Raw genomic sequence first — 16944 nt, forward strand, 5'->3', positions numbered from 1 at the left:
GCCCAGGTTTGGGGGGAACGGACGGTTTAGTGCAGGACAATCCTCGGGGAAAATGCCCCCAGTTGAACCCCAGGGAGGAGTTACCGCTTGTCATCAGGGTTTGAAGATACTTTCCAGTAAGGTGCTTCGTACCCAACATCTGTGGCTTTCATTTGAAAACACAGGGCAGGACCAGCTGTCCCTTTTGTAACTTCTAGTAAGGGCTGGAACAAGCCGAGCGCTGCGTCGCGTCTGGAGACCCCGACCAACCTGCTCGGAACTGAGCACTGGCCACGCGTCAGGGTGGAGGAGGGGTTGGGTGGTAGAAGTGCATAGACCAGTTCTAATGGGCCTTTCAGGTCTATGCAATAAATGTTTCTCTTATAAATCCCAGATGAGCGCCAAAAAATGGGGATTTTGGAGAGTAAAATGGTTGTTGCAGGAACTAGACTGCGTTGGTTTTAGAGATTAGATCTGCAAATGCTGTTTGTGCAGAAATCTGGATTGAAGTAGATCTTCAGATCAACCCAATGGTAAGGAGATGGGCTGAATAAATGCATTAAAAACGGGGTAGAAAGAAGCGGGTGGGTAGGCCCTCAAATAGTTGAGGGGGGAGATTTTTCTCCCAGTTGCCACAAACTAGAGAGGGAATTTGGTGCTTTCTGTGCAGAGCTGTCCCGGTGAGCTGTGCAGTGCTTGGGGACGCCAGCCAAGCCCTGCAGAGCTCGGCTTGGAATCGCTAACCCGGGGATGTTGGACTTGACATCTGGTGATGGGGATCTTGGTTCTTCTTCGTGCTTTACCCTTGTGTCAGCAGAGACGTTCAGAATATTGGGTTTTTGGGCTTCAAGAGCGGCGTGAGGTGAGATGCTGCACCCAGCGTGCGGCTCTGGTTTGGAGAGCGTCCTCCCGTTTGACTCCAGGCCCTTCTGAACACCGTAGGTGGAAATTGCTTTGATTCGAGGTGGTTGTAAATCAGCCCTACGTGCTTTGACAAAGCTTTTGCTGGTACTTCTTGGGATGCTTTTCATAACTGTCTGGCCCCTGGAAGGAAGATGATACAAGGAATCCCTAAGAGCGGGTTGATTTAATCGTTTTACTGAATGTGCCGGTGAATTGTTATCGCTCCTGGTTGCCCGGGGAGCTGCTAGTTTGTCATGTCAGAAACCTTTCTGCGCATCCCTGGTGTTCATCCTTGGATGTTTTTCCAGCTCGGGTCTGGAATCTCTCGTGGGACAAATTCATTGACGGGGGGAGCATGGAAATGTTTGTAAGGGAAGAAAAACCACCCTTTATACACAGACACTCCTGTTTTATCTGTGCGTGAGCTTTTAGTCAGTCTGCAAAAATCTTGCTGCATTTGCATCGTGTAATTATGTTAACCTAGAATTGCATCTAACGTGCTTCACCCTTGTGTTTACCTGGGCTGTTGCCTCTGAGATGACGCCGTGAATCCTGCTCCTGGGCGGCTTCATCCTGGGGAAAGGTCCCATCTCCACCAGACAGCGTTGGCAGGAGAGCTGGGATTGCCAGGGAGTTATTCCTCATGGTGTTTGGTGTAGCAGCAGAGTCCCGGTGTAGAAATGTGGCTGCCGAGCTGTGTCGGTGCCACAGCAACTCACCCACCCCAGCAGCTTTTCTCCTGTGTGTGGCATTGCGAAGGGCTTTGCCACAGACCTGAGCGTAAGATTGGGGCAGCCTTTTGTTTGATATGCGAGTTGTTGACATACGGTCCAATAAATGTAGTTATTGGAAAAGCTAAAGATAATATTTACCTTGAAAAATCCATAGTTGGGAATAAATGGCCACATCTGCAGCTGAGCCAAGTGACAATGAGTGCGCTGCTTTCATCTCACCCACCCTGATTCTCACCATCCGAGGATCCAGGCGAGCCGGTCAGGTAGGTGAGTGAGCAACCTAAATGGCAATAAATAGATGGAGAGAGAGAGCGAGAGAGCAGTTTTGCTCTTCGTTAGTTGCTGTAAGTAGCTGTACCTTCTCTTTGGAGTTTTGGTAACGCTTGTGACCCTTTTCTTTCTCCTCTCTTCCTCCTTATCCTCCCTCTTTCTCCAGGATTTAATGCCATGGCTGCAGATGAAAGTGCTACGGAAAAGCAAGTGGGGGAACCAAAAATGGCAGTAGACGGTGAAACCAACGGTTCCTGTGAGCACAGCGAAGCTGGCGGCCACCCAAACCCAGCGAAAAACACTCAGGACAATACGAAAGTGAGCCAGCAGGACTCTAGCGCTAAATTAAATAGGATAGCAGAAAATGGCATTTCTGAACGAGATGGCGAGACTGGGAAGCAAAACCACGTGAAAGCCAACGACTTCACACAGACTTCTGTCACGGGGAGCAATGGATATATTCTCACCAAGCAGATGGCACAGGAGCAGCCTCTAAGGACTACCAGCACCTTTGCTTCTCTCACCGGCCATGCTGCAAAAACCCTGCCAGGAGGAGCGAGCAAAGGCAGAACTGTGGGCTCCTTTTCTCAGATGCAAGCCACGATGCCGCCCAAGCTCGGAGAGGGCAGTAAGGACATGGATGCTAAAAAAGCCGCCGCTGCTAACACTGAAATCAAGGTCCACAGAGCACGGAAGACAATGCCCAAACCCATCCCTAGCCTGGTAATGTATCTACCCGGCAGTCGGTGCTGCCACGGTTGCTCTTGGCTTTCTTTGAGTGCGTGACAGGGATACCTTGGTGCACACGGAATTCGGAGCTGCCCGCTGAGTGGATTGAATTTTTATTTTTATGTATATATATATTTCTTTGTATTTTTTTCTCTTCCTATGGAAAGTTAAAATAGAGTCACATGGGTGCCATCAGCTCTCTTCCCCAATGTGTTTCTAAATATATAATTGATCGATTGCCTTCTCCGACAGATCTATGCGAGACACTAAACGGCCTTTCTCTCTTGGCTGTATTGCTCATCAGCCGTCTGCTCAAATCCAGAGCTGCTTGTGAAACAAATTAGATTTCTTATAAGTTCGACCCGAAGGAAATTAAGCATAGCGTGTTAACTTGAGGCTTCTCCTAAGCTTGGAAGCTGTCAAGAAGCTGATGTGTTAGGCAACTTGATTGCATTGCCATATCATTATAGTAGTAAACCAGATGATGTTTTCTCTCTCTCTCTGTGTTGCCTGCAGTAATACAACTTGTTCAGAAATCTTCACTCCAGAATCCTTAGGGTGGATTTAGCGTCACTTAGTAAAACAGAGCTCTGCAATTTTTTTAGGAGGCAGAAAGAGATGTGAAGTCCTCGGGTGCATTCATGTTATAGTAGGATGAACAAGAACGGGCCTTTCTTTGTCATCACCTGAGTTCGGTTCTTTCGGTTTTTATTTTGGTTCTTTTGCCAGAGGAAGGGAATAGACAGTGGAACAGGCAGATCTCCACTACGAGCACTTGCTGTCCAGCCTTGTGCCACTTTATATTTAGCTACAATGAGCTAGATCCTCTCGTTGTGCTGTGTCTAATGAGAGAGACTGGCTTTGAGATACCCTGCCCCTGGGTCAAGGACAGGACTGCGAGTCTCGCTTGGCACCGTGAGTCACGCACAGAAACACAGGGGAGGCTGCTGCAGCTTTGTAAAGCTCGGTGCGATGGATTGCTGGGAGACCAGCGAACGCAGAGCCATCCTCCGGTGTCACCCGTATGTTGCCGCTCAGCAGTAAGGTCTCAAAGCTGTGAATCGCTGTGGTCTGGAGCAGGGGAAGAGAGAGGAAAGAGAGGAAAAATAAAAGAAGGTGAGTGGCAGCTCGCCAGCTGCAGATGGGGAAAGGTGCCCTTGGCTGCGGCACCACCTGCGCCTGCGGAAGCAGGTGGGAGTCCAAGGAGCACGTCGAGATTACAGACCTCGCGGGCTCTCAGACACTGTGCCTGCCGCGGTTCCCCTGCCCTGCTCCCAAACCGCTCGTTTCCCCTCTGCCTTCCCCCGCTTGCGTTTGAATCCTCTCGTGCCCCTGCTGTGTTTTCTGGCTCGCGAGCAGGGGAAAGCCCAGATGCAGACGTGCAGCCTGATGAAAATCCCACGTAAGGCTGTGTCGTACTCAAACAAGGCTTTGCAACCAGAGCTGCCTCCTGGGTCTCTCCATCTGCCTGCCGTGCACCTAAATGAGGCCACGAAACCCCTGGACCCTTGGGGAATTTGACAGGGAGGGATCCCTTGGGCTGAGCAATTCAAAGACGCAATTCCCTTCTAAAACACGACTTGTAGGTTAGGGAGGGAGCGTTTTCCTCGTTCATATTTTATGAGACATCAAAAGAATATTTTTACGCAACCCCGTGGACTTCAAGGTCTGTGTCTAGAAAGCCGCGTGCAATGCTTGCGGATGCTGCAGCGCTCGGTTCCACGAGTCGCAGCGATGGTGCTGTTGGTGGTTACTTGCTCACACAGTAACAGCGGCTTCAAAAACCAAACCCTACGGTTGTCGGGCTGCTCCAGAAGGTGCATATCCTGTCCTCAGCACCGCCGGCCTTCTCCCTTGGGCTTGAAATAGGGAGAGAAACAAAATCCAGGAGCAGGGTGGTAGGAAGAGGCTGTTCCCGCGTTCTGCGCTCAGGCATCTGAATGTGACCCACGGTTTGATCTGATTTCTGCAAGACAATAAACCATCTGTTTTGTTCAGCCTTCCTGATAATTACTACCTAATTGTTCCCCATTGTCTTTCGAATTTACATGCTATTTTCTTTTGAGTAGCAGCTTCTTGCTCTAGTTGTCATTTTTCTGTCCTGATCATTTCTTTGTTGAGCTGCTCATACGAGACTCATCAACGCAACATTACGGTGACTTTTCGTGCACCAGCCTTTGCGTTCACTCCTTTTCCCCTTCAAAACTGCCATAATAGCAGGTGCTGTATTCCTGGAAATAAACTGTGGAAATCTCCCAGAAACTGATGTTACAGGACACAGTCATTTGCTTTGCTGATGTTTTTTAGAGCATTGTTGTTTTTTTGGTAACTTGTTCCTCGTGCTGCCTGGGAGATGGAGGGGAGGAAGGGGTTTTGTTGCCTGCAAAGTGTAACCGTTTGTTCCCCCCCCCGGCCCACTGGGGCCAAAAAATGATTGCCTGTAGTGCAATAGCTGTCAGGGGACCTTGGTGGCCTTTTCCTGCACATGTGGATTGGGCTTTGAAAGCAAGAAAATAATTTTCTCACAAATGTAATCAGCTTTTTTTCTATTTAGGAGTTGCTTCCTGAATTGGGATCGAAGCTGAATCTGAAACAGGTGACAATTTTAATTGATGTTGTCTCGGGTGAAGGTGGTTTTTGAACAGAGGCCTTGGAGAAATTTCTGGCAGCGTCATTTCTACTCCGCTTCTAATTAGTCAGCACAGTAAAACAAGTGCTGCACCTTCTGGAACAATGTCTTCATTTCCTTCTTAATCCATTTACAACCCTCTTAAGAACCCAGAAATTTCCAGGGCTGGGTAACAGACTGAAAGGCGAGTGCGTGTGTGTGTCCTGTGCGTGGAGAAGGCCCCTCCTAGAACTGGAGCTGCTGGTTTTAGCTTCACTAAGATGCATCTGGAAGGAAAAAAGGATGATAAAGGCAGTGAAAGCATCCCATAGCTATTGTATCTCTTGAGATAGGAGCGGATGGCTGTGTCGGGAACCCCAGGTTATGTTTCCCTTCATTCCGTGGTGACCACGAGGTTGTAGTTGGTGGTCTGTGGTGGTATTTCTTATGCTGCGCGGAGCAGCGGGTCAGGGGAACTGAACTGTCAGAAATAGTGCAAAGATGTGTGAAATCAGTATGTCAGGCTGCTTCACAGCGGGAGCCGAAAACGTAGGGTACCAGTTTACCTGGGGGAGACAAAGCCTGGCAGAAATGAGGAGCTTGGAGCAGAAGACTCATTGCTTATGTTGGTATTTCTACCAATAATCATCGCAATAAACCTTTAGGCAGCATTGCCAGTGCATGTCTGATCCCAGGACCAGTAAGCTGGTTGCTTTGTCTGAGCTTTTCCTTAGGCAGCCTTTGCCCAGCAGGAAACTCGCTGGGGCTGAACGGATAACGCACGGTTTTGAGAAGATGGTGCTGGGCGCTTGCAGGCGGGTCTGGGAACTTTAAATGCATCGCGGTAGTTGTCTCCATTTTTGCTTTGATAGGAGTGTTGCGCCCCAAATAGCCTCATGGTCCCAAATGCATGGTCCATCTTTTACCTTTGCTTCTTGTGTTTGAACGTGCCCGCTCTGCTGTGGGGTGTCGTTGTGACCTGGGCAGCGAAGATGCAGAAGATCTGTGCAAGGAAGGGCCCAGGTTTGCTGGAACCAGCTCTTAGCCAGTGCGATGAGGTTTCTAAGGAAAAATACATTTCCCAGTGATCAGCAAAGCCTCTGTGCTGGGGGGGGTTGGATCGGGAGCAGACAGAGCAGAGATGAGAGCTCGGTGTAGAACAGGGCAGGCTGTGCCTACAGGCTGCGCTTAAGGAGCTGGCAGAATTCAGAGACATTAGACATGGGAAAAGAATGAAGTTCCATCCACTAAACACTCTTACTTGCTGGAAAGGTAAAATGGAACAAGAACAGCAAAGATCAAACTGTTTTGTCTAGCTCAGCATGAAGAAAGATGGTGAGAAAGCAAGTGCTTTCAAATCTTTGCTGATCCTTTTTATTATAATCCTTAGATTAAGTATTTTATATATATGTGTGTGTGTGTATATGTATGTGTATGTACACACACATGTGAGAGAGATACAGGTGTTTCACTGCTGGCCTGCTCAGCCTCCCATGCCATCAGGGTTCCTGAGGGATCTGGTCACCTCTCTGCAGGAATTCTTGCCTTTAACATTCTATTCTATCTTTAACATTCTATTCTATCTCTAACATTGCTGCGTATGCCCCCAAGTAATCATCCAGATCTCGCACGGCTTCATTTGATTTAAAGAACTGTTTTACCGGAATTGCCATGCAAAACACGCAACAGTTGTCACGCAGCCCTATTGAAGGTTTTAAGTTTATTTCCACGTTGTAATTACAGGGGGAGAGAAAAACCCCAAGCTAATAACATACTATTCATTTAAAATTTGATTATGTTCTTCCGAATAGTCTGGCATGATCTGAATGTGAATTCTTCATGTTTGGGAGTAACGGCACATTTTACCACAGACCCGTTGCAAGAACCTGCACTTAAAGGCAAAACCGCAGCCCTGTGTCCCCTTGCTGCAGGCAGCCCTGCGTCACATCGGCTTCTCTCAAGCTTATTTTTCCAGTTTTAAGTTAAAAATGGAAAGCAGCGGATGTTCCAGGGGACTTGGGAGTTCTCAGAATAATCCTGTAGCCAAGAGTTACCGTTAACCTTTACATCTATAAACTAGGGACTTTTAAGAGGTATAAATAGTATTGGTGAGACTGTTCTTGGCATATTGTGCCCAGCACTCCTGATGTACATTTTTTAAGGCTAGAACCACCGGGAGCTGTCTCAAGAGTGATCCAATGTCTGGAGAATCGTCCTATGGACACTTAATTTGCTCATTCTGTTAAACTTAGTGAAGAGAAAGTTGTGGGGTTTTTTTAGATAAAGAACTTGGTCATAGTCCATCAGTATCTACTTGGAGCGAGAGTTCCTGATGATACAAGGCTTTTTAATTTAGTTGAAAAAGCGTAATGCATTTAATTATTTGACAGCGCGAGCAATTAAGCATTGGAACAACATATCAAAGGATATATGGTAGATTTGTCATCTTTGAAATCGTTAATCCAAGACTTGACGCCTTTTAAGAAAAGATGTGGCAATTCAGCCATAAGTTACGGGCTTGATGCGGGAATCATTGCCAATTCGATGGCCCTTTTATGCAGGTCATTTTTGATTATCATTACAGCTTTTCTGTCTGTGCCGGAGTCCTCATCCTGCCAGCAGCAGGCACATGGCACAGCCCTGATTAGGAGAACCAGCCGCTTCCCCATTTGTTCACAAGGTCACGTTTCTTGAAAGAGAGCCTGTCCATACCTGGACTTTAAACACTGTTTTTACTGCGTGCTTCTTTTTATTCCTTTCTTCCTTTTGCCTGGATTCCTCTTTCTGTTTTGCTATTTCAGCTGTTGCTTTAACAGTCCCGTAAGAAGTGTTTTCCTGCAAGCAGAGCAGCACTAAAACATCACCCCTGCAAAGCTCGTCATCGGTGCTCGCGGTTTTCTGCAGCATCTCTGCCAAACCTGCCTGGTAGCTGGACAGACAGATGTACGGAGAGGTGTGGGTGCAGCCAGATCATCTGTTAAATACATCAGAGAGCAAATCCAATGTAAAATGGCAAATCAGAGGGGCAGCGTTTTACCTTGCTTGCTGTTAATACAGTGGTTGCTGCACAAGGCTGGAGAGAGTCCAACACAGCCACGAAGAGTGGAGCATCTCTCGTGTGGGGAAAGGCTGAGGGAGCTGGACAGGAGGAGACTGAGGGGGGACTCATTCCTGGGGATCAATATGGAAAGGGGGAGTGTCAGGAGGATGGAGCCAGGCTCTTCTGGTGACAACCAGTGACAGGACAAGGGGCAATGGGTGCAAACTGGAACACAAGAGGTTCCACTGAAAGATGAGAAGAAAGTTGTTGGGGATGAGGGTGTCAGAGCCTGGCCCAGGCTGCCCAGGGGGGTTGTGGAGTCTCCTTCTGTGCAGACATTCCAACCCGCCTGGACACCTTCCTGTGTAACCTCATCTGGGTGTTCCTGCTCCATGGGGGGATTGCACTGGATGAGCTTTCCAGGGCCCTTCAACCCCTGACGTTCTGTGTGGAGCTGCAGGAACCCCGCTGAGGTGCTGGGTGACACTTTGCATTGAGTACAGGCTCAAATCGGAGCGGGTCCAAGCTGCCGTGGGGCCTGGGAGCCTGGCTCCTATGACAGGGAGTGCAGGAGCAACTACCAAATCCTCTTGGTTTTCAGTGGGAACTTGCAGCCTGCCCCATGTTCTGTGTTGGAACCACCAGATCGGCAGCACCTGCATTACCCGGCCTCAAGTGAGCTCGGACGGGTCTTTGCTGTGACAGCACTGTAGATGAACCTGCAATGTCAGGCAAATCCCTTCTTTGCTGGTGTTTTGTGGCACGCTAGGCTAGAGGTGGGAGCCTTTGCTAAGACTCGGTTGTGCCAAATACTGTCCAAAGGGAAGGATCCCTTCTCTTCCGAAAGGTCTCTGCAAGACCGTTCTCATGCATGCTTGATACGATGCCCGCGCTCAGGGCGTAGCTCCGGGAGCAGGTGTATTTGTTGCATTTATTCATCTTCTCCAGAGCCAGCAAAATGCCTGTGTAAATAGTACCTGATCCTTTCCGCTGCCTGTGGGTGCTCTGGCTCTCTGCCTTTCCCGTGCAGAGGCAGCAGCCGGCTGGGAGCGTCCTGCAGTCCTCAGGCAGAGTCACTTGTTGTGCTAGAGGAGGGGCCGTGTGCTTTTGCTTTGAGTGTGTGGTCCAGTCTTCCAGTGAAAGGAATTAAATATATTTTCTGTTTGTTGTTCTTTTTCAATACAGAGGCTCAATTCAACTGCATTTTGTTTTCCAGCATGCAAGTAAAGACCCCAAAGATGGGAGAGACAGCAGAGATCAAAAAGAATCCAAGGAGGAAGGCAACAAAACCGTCCTGGAGTTTGGGAAGCCGTTGCCGTTGCCCTCTCTCCCAGGCCTTCACCAGTCACTACCTCAGAACCAGAGCTATGTGGCCACCACGAAGTCACAGACAGGTAAAAAAAGACAAGAGTTCAAACCCCTAGAGCACCCACCTCCCAAACGTGTGCCTATGTGTGGCTGAGCTGGAGATAAGACAGCTCAACAAGGACTGAAACCTCTCTTAGTACCTTTTCCACATGGAATCTTCAGGGTTTCCTTTCCTGCATCAATAGGTGGCTGCTCTACACCTTGTTTGTCAGGTGCCGTTTCATCCAGCCCCTTCTCTGCAAGTGGCCATTGCGGTGCAGGTGTGATGCTTGTGTCCTCTGCATTCCCCTCTGGTCACCTCTGATGTTGTACAGGGCACGTTCTTGCAGTTCCCTCTTAAAGGAGCCTCCCAAGTGAAGTCCACTAGTTTTTGTTTTGTAGGGAACATGCTCCATCCAGCAGTGTGAACCCAGGTGGCCAAAAAGGCCACCAGCATCCCGGCATGCGTCAGGAATAGTGTGGCCAGCAGGACCAGCACAGTGACCGTCCTCTGTCCGGGGCACTGGGGAGGCCAAACCTCAAATCCTGGGGTCTGTTTTGGGCCCCTCATGCCAAGAAAGGCCTTGAGGTGCTGGAGCAAGTTGAGAGAAGGGAACGGAGCTGGTGAGGGGCTGGAGCACAAGTGTGATGGAGCGGCTGAGGGACCTGGGGGGTTCAGCTGGAGAACAGGAGCTGAGGGGAGACCTTCTGATCTCTGAACTGCCTGAAAGGAGCTTGGAGCCAGGGGGGTCGGGCTCTGCTCCCCAGGAACAAGCGCCAGGAGCAGAGGAAACGGCCTCAAGTTGCGCCAGGGGAGGTTGAGGTTGGATGTGGGGAACAATTTCTTCCCCAAAGGGCTGTGGGGCATTGGAACAGGCTGCCCAGGGCAGTGCTGGAGTCACCATCCCTGGAGGGCTGGACAGACGGACATGAGGTTCTCAGGACATGGGGCAGTGCCAGGGGTGGGTTATGGTTGGACTTGATGATCTTGAGGATCTTTTCCAGCCAAAATGATTCTATGATTCTATCAGGCACAACCACACTGAGGATCAGTCTTCTGCTAAAAATTGTTACTAGAGGAGACACTCTCTTCCTGTGTCGCACCCTGAAGATGTTTCTATGAATTCTGAGGGACTTCGCGTATCACCGCAACAGCTGGTTACCATAAACTGCATCCTTGTAAATAAATTTAATAGGATTAACAGATGTTTGGAGAGGTCTCTTCATAGGTTTTTGGTGAAATTTCATCATAGTGGGAGATGAAGAAATGCTTTCAAGGAACAGGCTGTACAGCTGCAAACGTGCTGACGTTGCCTGTTCCCTGCTGTGCTCTGTTCGTAAAGGAACCTGCACTGAGCATCCGTCTGATACGTGTTCACCAAAGGCAGCATCAGGCAGTGAGGTGTGATGACTGATTTGATTAGAAGGCCAAGCGGGAGACTTAACAAATTAAGATCAAATCAAAGGAATGAAAGAAATCAAACTTCCCTAGTAGGTGTGAAATGAGGTTAAATGGCAAAAGGCTCTTTATTTAAGGTACCATTTCCCTGTGTGCTCTGTGTTATTGTATGATCACTTTCATTGAAGCTGGTGTTATTAACCTTGCAGTATCTATTTGAGCAAGTTGTGTTCAGCCTCCGATGGCATAAGTGATACTACCAAACGCAGGCTAATTTAAGGACTTGATGTTCTGGGTGGTGATGCTGGGGCCAGAAGGATTGTGGAGAGGATTCTCAGAATTTGGATGGGTTTTCGACTCTGGCAGAAAGCTCGTTGTATGTTTGCACTGATGCGTGCATCATCTTTTGGTTGACTTGTAAATAAATCATTTGAGGTGGGAAGCCTTTTTCTCAGATTGTGCCCTCAGATGTGATTCCCCCACAGTACAGCCTCTGCTCTCCATCCTGAGCAAACTTTGGGTTTCCTTTGCTTCTCTTTTCCAGCTGCTGCAGTATCTCGGAAGAAAAAGCGGAGGATGGGAACCTATAGCCTGGTTCCCAAGAAAAAGACCAAAGTGTTAAAACAGAGAACAATGATCGAGATGTTTAAGAGCATAACTCATTCCTCTGTGGGTGCCAAGGTAAGGGGAGTGCTGAGCCCACTGGATGTGTTTGGTGTCACCACACTTGTCCCTTGTCCTGGCGCACCAACCGCATGGATGGGCACAGGAATACACTTGCTTGTTGCCATGAGCATCTTCTGTTCTGAGTCTGCATCTCTCTGGCAGCAGCGTTCTGCCCGTAGCAGCCTTCCTGCTTTGAAAATGGCTTTTTGAGACAAAAGTTTTCCAGTGAATGTTCCCCTTCTGTCCCGTGAGTCCTGAGGAGCTGGAGGGTTTTCAAGCATATCCCCTGTGGTAACCGTTTTGTTTTGATATCCTCAAGGTAACTGTCTAGTGTTGCTGCTTGAGGCTTTATGGCAAAACAACTGATTAATTAACTGATGCAGTTCTGCTTTTGCTGCAGCCCGTGCCCTGAAGTTTTGATCTTTGAATTCAAGGAGAACATTGTTAGGCTTTCATGGAGGGGAGTGAACATCCCTCTGTGATTTAACTTCCCTTTCCATTCCCTAGAAACCTTCTTGCACCTTTGGAGCTGCCTGTGTTTGAATTAGACCGCAGGGGTCTGGCTGAAGGCTCCTGCCCAGCCACGCTCCTCCCCTCAATGCTTTGTACAACCACCTGAGTCCAGAATGACCCCTCGTGGCTCCTCGGACCCCACATCAGCAAGGTTTGGTGACACATGGCAGGCTCTCAGCTCATTGAAGAGCTCTGGGTGGACACATAGCCAGCTTTCCCCAGCATTTTTAGGGTTCCTTGCACGGAGGTGTTCTGGGATGAATGGGTTCAGCTGCTCTGTCCTATGAATTGCTGTTGCCTTTGTGGCTCATGTGCTTGGATGACTTTTCAGAGCGACAAGGACCTGGGTGACGCCAGCCCTCACGTCAATGGGGAAAGCATAGATGTAGACTCCGAAGAGGAAGACTCAGATGAGTTGGAAGAGGAGGATGATCATGGAGCAGAACAGGCAGCTCTGTTTCCTGCAGATGACAACAGGACCTCTAAAGACAGCGCTTCCGATGCAGACAACGCCAGAAAGGTACTCGCGTGCCCTGTGCAGGGCTTGAGGGAGCAGATGGGTCTCTGCTTGTGCACGTGGGATGGGAGTGGTGGGAGTTGAGGCCATTTCTAGGTTTTTTTAGCCTGCAGGGTGGCAGAAAGAGCAGCAGGGGTAGTGAGGCTATTTGCTGACCATTTCCTGCTCCTCAGTGCACCTGTGAGCGTTACCCCACCTGCTCCCCAGTTTCAGCCTTGCTACATCAGCTGTGATCCACAGAACCCCCACCACATTTAGTTATGAGATTCACTGAACCAGCAAGAGGTGTCTTCCTAATCTTGTAACATCTGCTAAAGCACTAAAATGGATTTAGTTCATTTTTTTTTTCCCAAATCATGATACATAGCGTAGACATAAGGCTGCTTTTGTATAACCAAGGGAGTTAAGATTTGGTTGGAAAACTTTATTCTGGGGTTGAATTTTTTCCCCTTTACTGTCCCCATGCATGTACCATGATGTGCATCGACAGCCTTGGAGTTCTTGTCCTGGAAGGGAAATTGTGCTAGTGCATGTGCAGCTTGGAGCTGGGTGGGGACACAGCAGGACGATGTGGGGATGCTCTGCTGGGTGGGGGCACAGCAGGACGATGGGGGGATGTTCTGCTGGGTGGGGGCACAGCAGAACGATGGGGGGATGTTCTGCTGGGTGGGGGCACAGCAGGACGATGGGGGGATGCTCTGCTGGATAAGGACACAGCAGGATAATGAGGGGATGCTCTGCTGGGTGGGGGCACAGCAGGACGATGGGGGGATGTTCTGCTGGGTGGGGGCACAGCAGGACGATGGGGGGATGCTCTGCTGGATAAGGACACAGCAGGATAATGAGGGGATGCTCTGCTGGGTGGGGGCACAGCAGGATAATGGGGGGATGCTCTGCTGGATGAGGGCACAGCAGGATAATGGGGGGATACTTTGCTGGATGAGGGCACAGCAGGACGATGCGGGGATGCTCTGCTGGGTGAGGACACAGCAGGACAATGGAGGGGGATGCTCTGCTGGATGAGGACACAGCAGGATAATGGGGGGATGCTCTGCTGGGTGGGGACACAGCAGGATGATGGGGGGATGCTCTGCTGGATGAGGACACAGCAGGATGATGGGGGGATGCTCTGCTGGGTGGGGACACAGCAGGACAATGGGGGGATGCTCTGCTCTGAGTGACCTGACCTGACTGACTCACTCTGTTCTTGGGCAAATGGTGGCTGCAGATTGACGATGGCGAGTCTGAGGAGGAACAAGAGTCTGTGGAGTCTGGGGAGGAGGAGGAAGACGGAGATGAGTCTGACTTGGTAAGCCTGGCTGCTAAATGTGTCTTTCACCCTTTGTCGTGTTGATCATAATTTCCCCTTCGCGCTGCTGCCAGAGACAGAGCGGCAGCGCAAAGCGGTGCAGTTTCATGTCTCTCTGACAAAACTCGCTCTTTGAAACCACCCACACACAGAACATTATTTTCCACGAGGTGCTTAACCCTGATCTGTGATACAGTTAATTGCTTTCTGATGCTAATTAATGGGCTTTTGTTGTTTTCGACAAGGTGTTGACTGCTTGTAATCATTTGAATGTTAGAAATATTTAAGGGTGCTTAAATTCTTCAGAGTCAGCAGACTTGGGGAGTGGTAGGAGCCCAAGTTGTTCACAAACCCATGCCCATGTTGTTTTGACATGTCACCTCATGGCACCAGGTGAACCAGCAGCTCTTATCAGGGAAGCATACAAAGAACAGACAGACAGACGCTTTCCCTAGGATGTTGTCAGTTTAGTGCTAGGGCAAGACTTTCACCAGCTGTCGGTGATTTTTAGATGGCTGGTGAAGAGAACCTGTTTTGTTTTCAATTTAAATTGTTGTTCATTGATTGTCTCGACCCTCCGCCCTCCACTTTGTTTTAAAATTTTGCTCCCTTTCCACAGCACCTCAAGTTGAGGAGCCAGCATTTAAGGCACCCCAACTCTTCAGTCACCTTGAGAAAATTCTTGGCTTCATTTTCTTGATGTTTTGAGCTGAAGGTAGAAATTACTATAATACCAAGTGAATCGTTGGAGCTCTTCAGGGTCTTGTTCCTTGTGCTCTGACACGACAGGAGCCAGAGGGGCTGCCCCTTTCTTTGTGTAGCTGAGGCCAGTCTGTAGCGTTAGCTCAAACCAAGGCTTGAGCTTGCACTCAAGTCCAAACTCCCAGGTCGTATCTCCACATCCTAGACGGTGGTTTTTGCTCTGGTGAGTCAGTCGGTTCCCCAGACAGAAACTGGCTCAGACACAAACCTCTCCCCCACCAGCGGTGTCATGCAATTGTGTTAAAGCCACGTGGTGGGGCACAACTGAGCCCACGCTGGGGACGGTTATAGGGGCAGCGTAGCCACCTCGTAGAGCTGCCCTGGAGAGCTGGGGCTCAGCACCGCCTGCTCCCGGCTTCACCACTGTGATCACTTGGTGCAGCGTCAGCTCCTGATGAAGGTAGGGCCTGGTCCAGCACTGTGATGGTATCAGGAGTGTTTTCACAGGTGGCTGTGGGAGATGATGAGCACCAGGAGCTGGTGGTTTCAGCTGGAACGTGGGTTTTATGATGGGTGCTTTGAAGGCTGCCTTATGGGGGTGGGGTGCCCCCCATTCCCATGTTGATTTTGAGAACCCACCACAGACAACTGCATGTTTTTAAACCCAAACTCTGTTTAGATCCATATACATGTCTGAATATTTGCTACCCTGTACCTTGGTGAGGGAAGGGGCTGCTCTGCTGCTGTAGAGTTCAATTCTGCCCGGGTCCATTCCAACCCTGTAAGGTGGCTCTTCAGGTGCAAGGTGGGGGTTTTGTTGGCGTTTTCTAGCACGACTGTGAAGCGATGTCAATACTTACACCATTTTTTGGGGGAGAAGCTAAAAGTGTGCGTGTGCCTGTGTACTTGCGTTGCTGCACAGAGGTGCTCGGCTGCTGCCATGAGCGTGGTGGAAGAGAAAGTGAAGCGTGCGCTACTGAAATGGCAGGAAATACACCCACACGTGGGCTTGTGCTTCCTTTTTGGCACTATAAAAGGCATCTTAGCGCCCCTTGATTTCGAACCCCCGTCCTTAAGGCCTTTTCGCATCACTTAAGCCGCGAGAAGGCTCTTTCTCATGGGCGCAAAGGCCACTGATGCCAACATGCCTGACACGCACGTGGCCTCTCTGGTTCTTCAGAGCTCTGAGTCCAGCATCAAGAAGAAGCTGCTGAAGAGGAAAGGAAAGATGGACAGTCCGTGGCTGAAACCCACCCGCAAGAGGAGACGGAGGAATAAAAAGAAACAAGCCAGTGTGCTAGGTAACTAATTATGTTTCTTCATTACACAGAAATTAGCCTCCTAGGTGGGAGGGGTAAGGACCCAGGGCCCATAAGGTGTTGGCTGTCTGCGGAGCTCACTCTTCCTTGGCCAGGATGGGCTGTATATATGATCAGCCAGGGTGTGAACTTGCATCTCATGGGCAGTAACTGCTGGTGTGCACACTCTAACAGCAGAATAAATAGATATGAGGTGGCTTTATACTTGGCATGCTGGAGGAACATTTTGTTTTTCATGAACTCCATTTATTTTAGAGTATGCAAAAAAAAGACCTCATGGATATGTGTTCATGTGGATTCATGTCTCGTGAATTCAGGGAGTGGGAATAGATGCAGAAGAGAAAGGCAGAACCACCTCACAGTGATGCTTGGTTGCTTTTATATGGATGTTTGTCTATCTGAATGGAATGTGCGGGTTGTCTTTGGTTGTGTTTTTAATGACCTACCTCCAGGCCATCAAATGGTGTGGGTGTTGTTCACGTGGTCATTCTTGTTTGACCTAAGTTACCCAGCACTCTAAAGAAGGTTTCAGTGTCCTTTGTCCCCTGAAAGCTGTGGGGTGGGGAGGGCTGGGAGCACAGACTGGATCTGATTCTTCTTCAGGAAATGTAACAAGATGGGTATTAAAAAAAAGTGGGTACTCTGTGGAGTGAAGCTGTGCTTTCAGCTTCATTATTGAGGTTTCACATGTCCATTGCCGTCAAAGGGTTTATCCTCCTTTGTTTGCTGATTCTTTGCAAACAGGCGACTTGCTCATCAGCAGATTTATGGCTGCTTCTGAGCTAAATGACCATGTTTCAGCCTCTGGTGTGTGCCTGGAGTTTGTCAGGGGTTGTCATATGCAGGAACAGGAGTTGGACTCTATGATCTTCATGGGTCCCTTCCAGCTAAGGACATTCTATGATCTCG

General features: G+C 49.3%; 1 protein-coding gene across 1 annotated transcript in view; it reads left to right on the top strand.

Moving 5' to 3' along the window:
• EHMT1 (euchromatic histone lysine methyltransferase 1) overlaps positions 1-16944 on the top strand; it is a 56426-nt gene that overhangs the window by 6503 nt on the left and 32979 nt on the right. The window contains exons 2-7 of the mRNA XM_080355980.1: positions 2053-2609; positions 9480-9657; positions 11554-11690; positions 12520-12708; positions 13934-14014; positions 15897-16017. Coding sequence (XP_080212106.1) covers positions 2053-2609; positions 9480-9657; positions 11554-11690; positions 12520-12708; positions 13934-14014; positions 15897-16017 — 1263 coding nt within the window. The remainder of the gene's footprint in view (positions 1-2052; positions 2610-9479; positions 9658-11553; positions 11691-12519; positions 12709-13933; positions 14015-15896; positions 16018-16944) is intronic.

The sequence above is a fragment of the Nesoenas mayeri genome, assembly GCF_963082525.1.
Source record: "Nesoenas mayeri genome assembly, chromosome: 18".
Classification (NCBI taxonomy): domain Eukaryota; kingdom Metazoa; phylum Chordata; class Aves; order Columbiformes; family Columbidae; genus Nesoenas; species Nesoenas mayeri.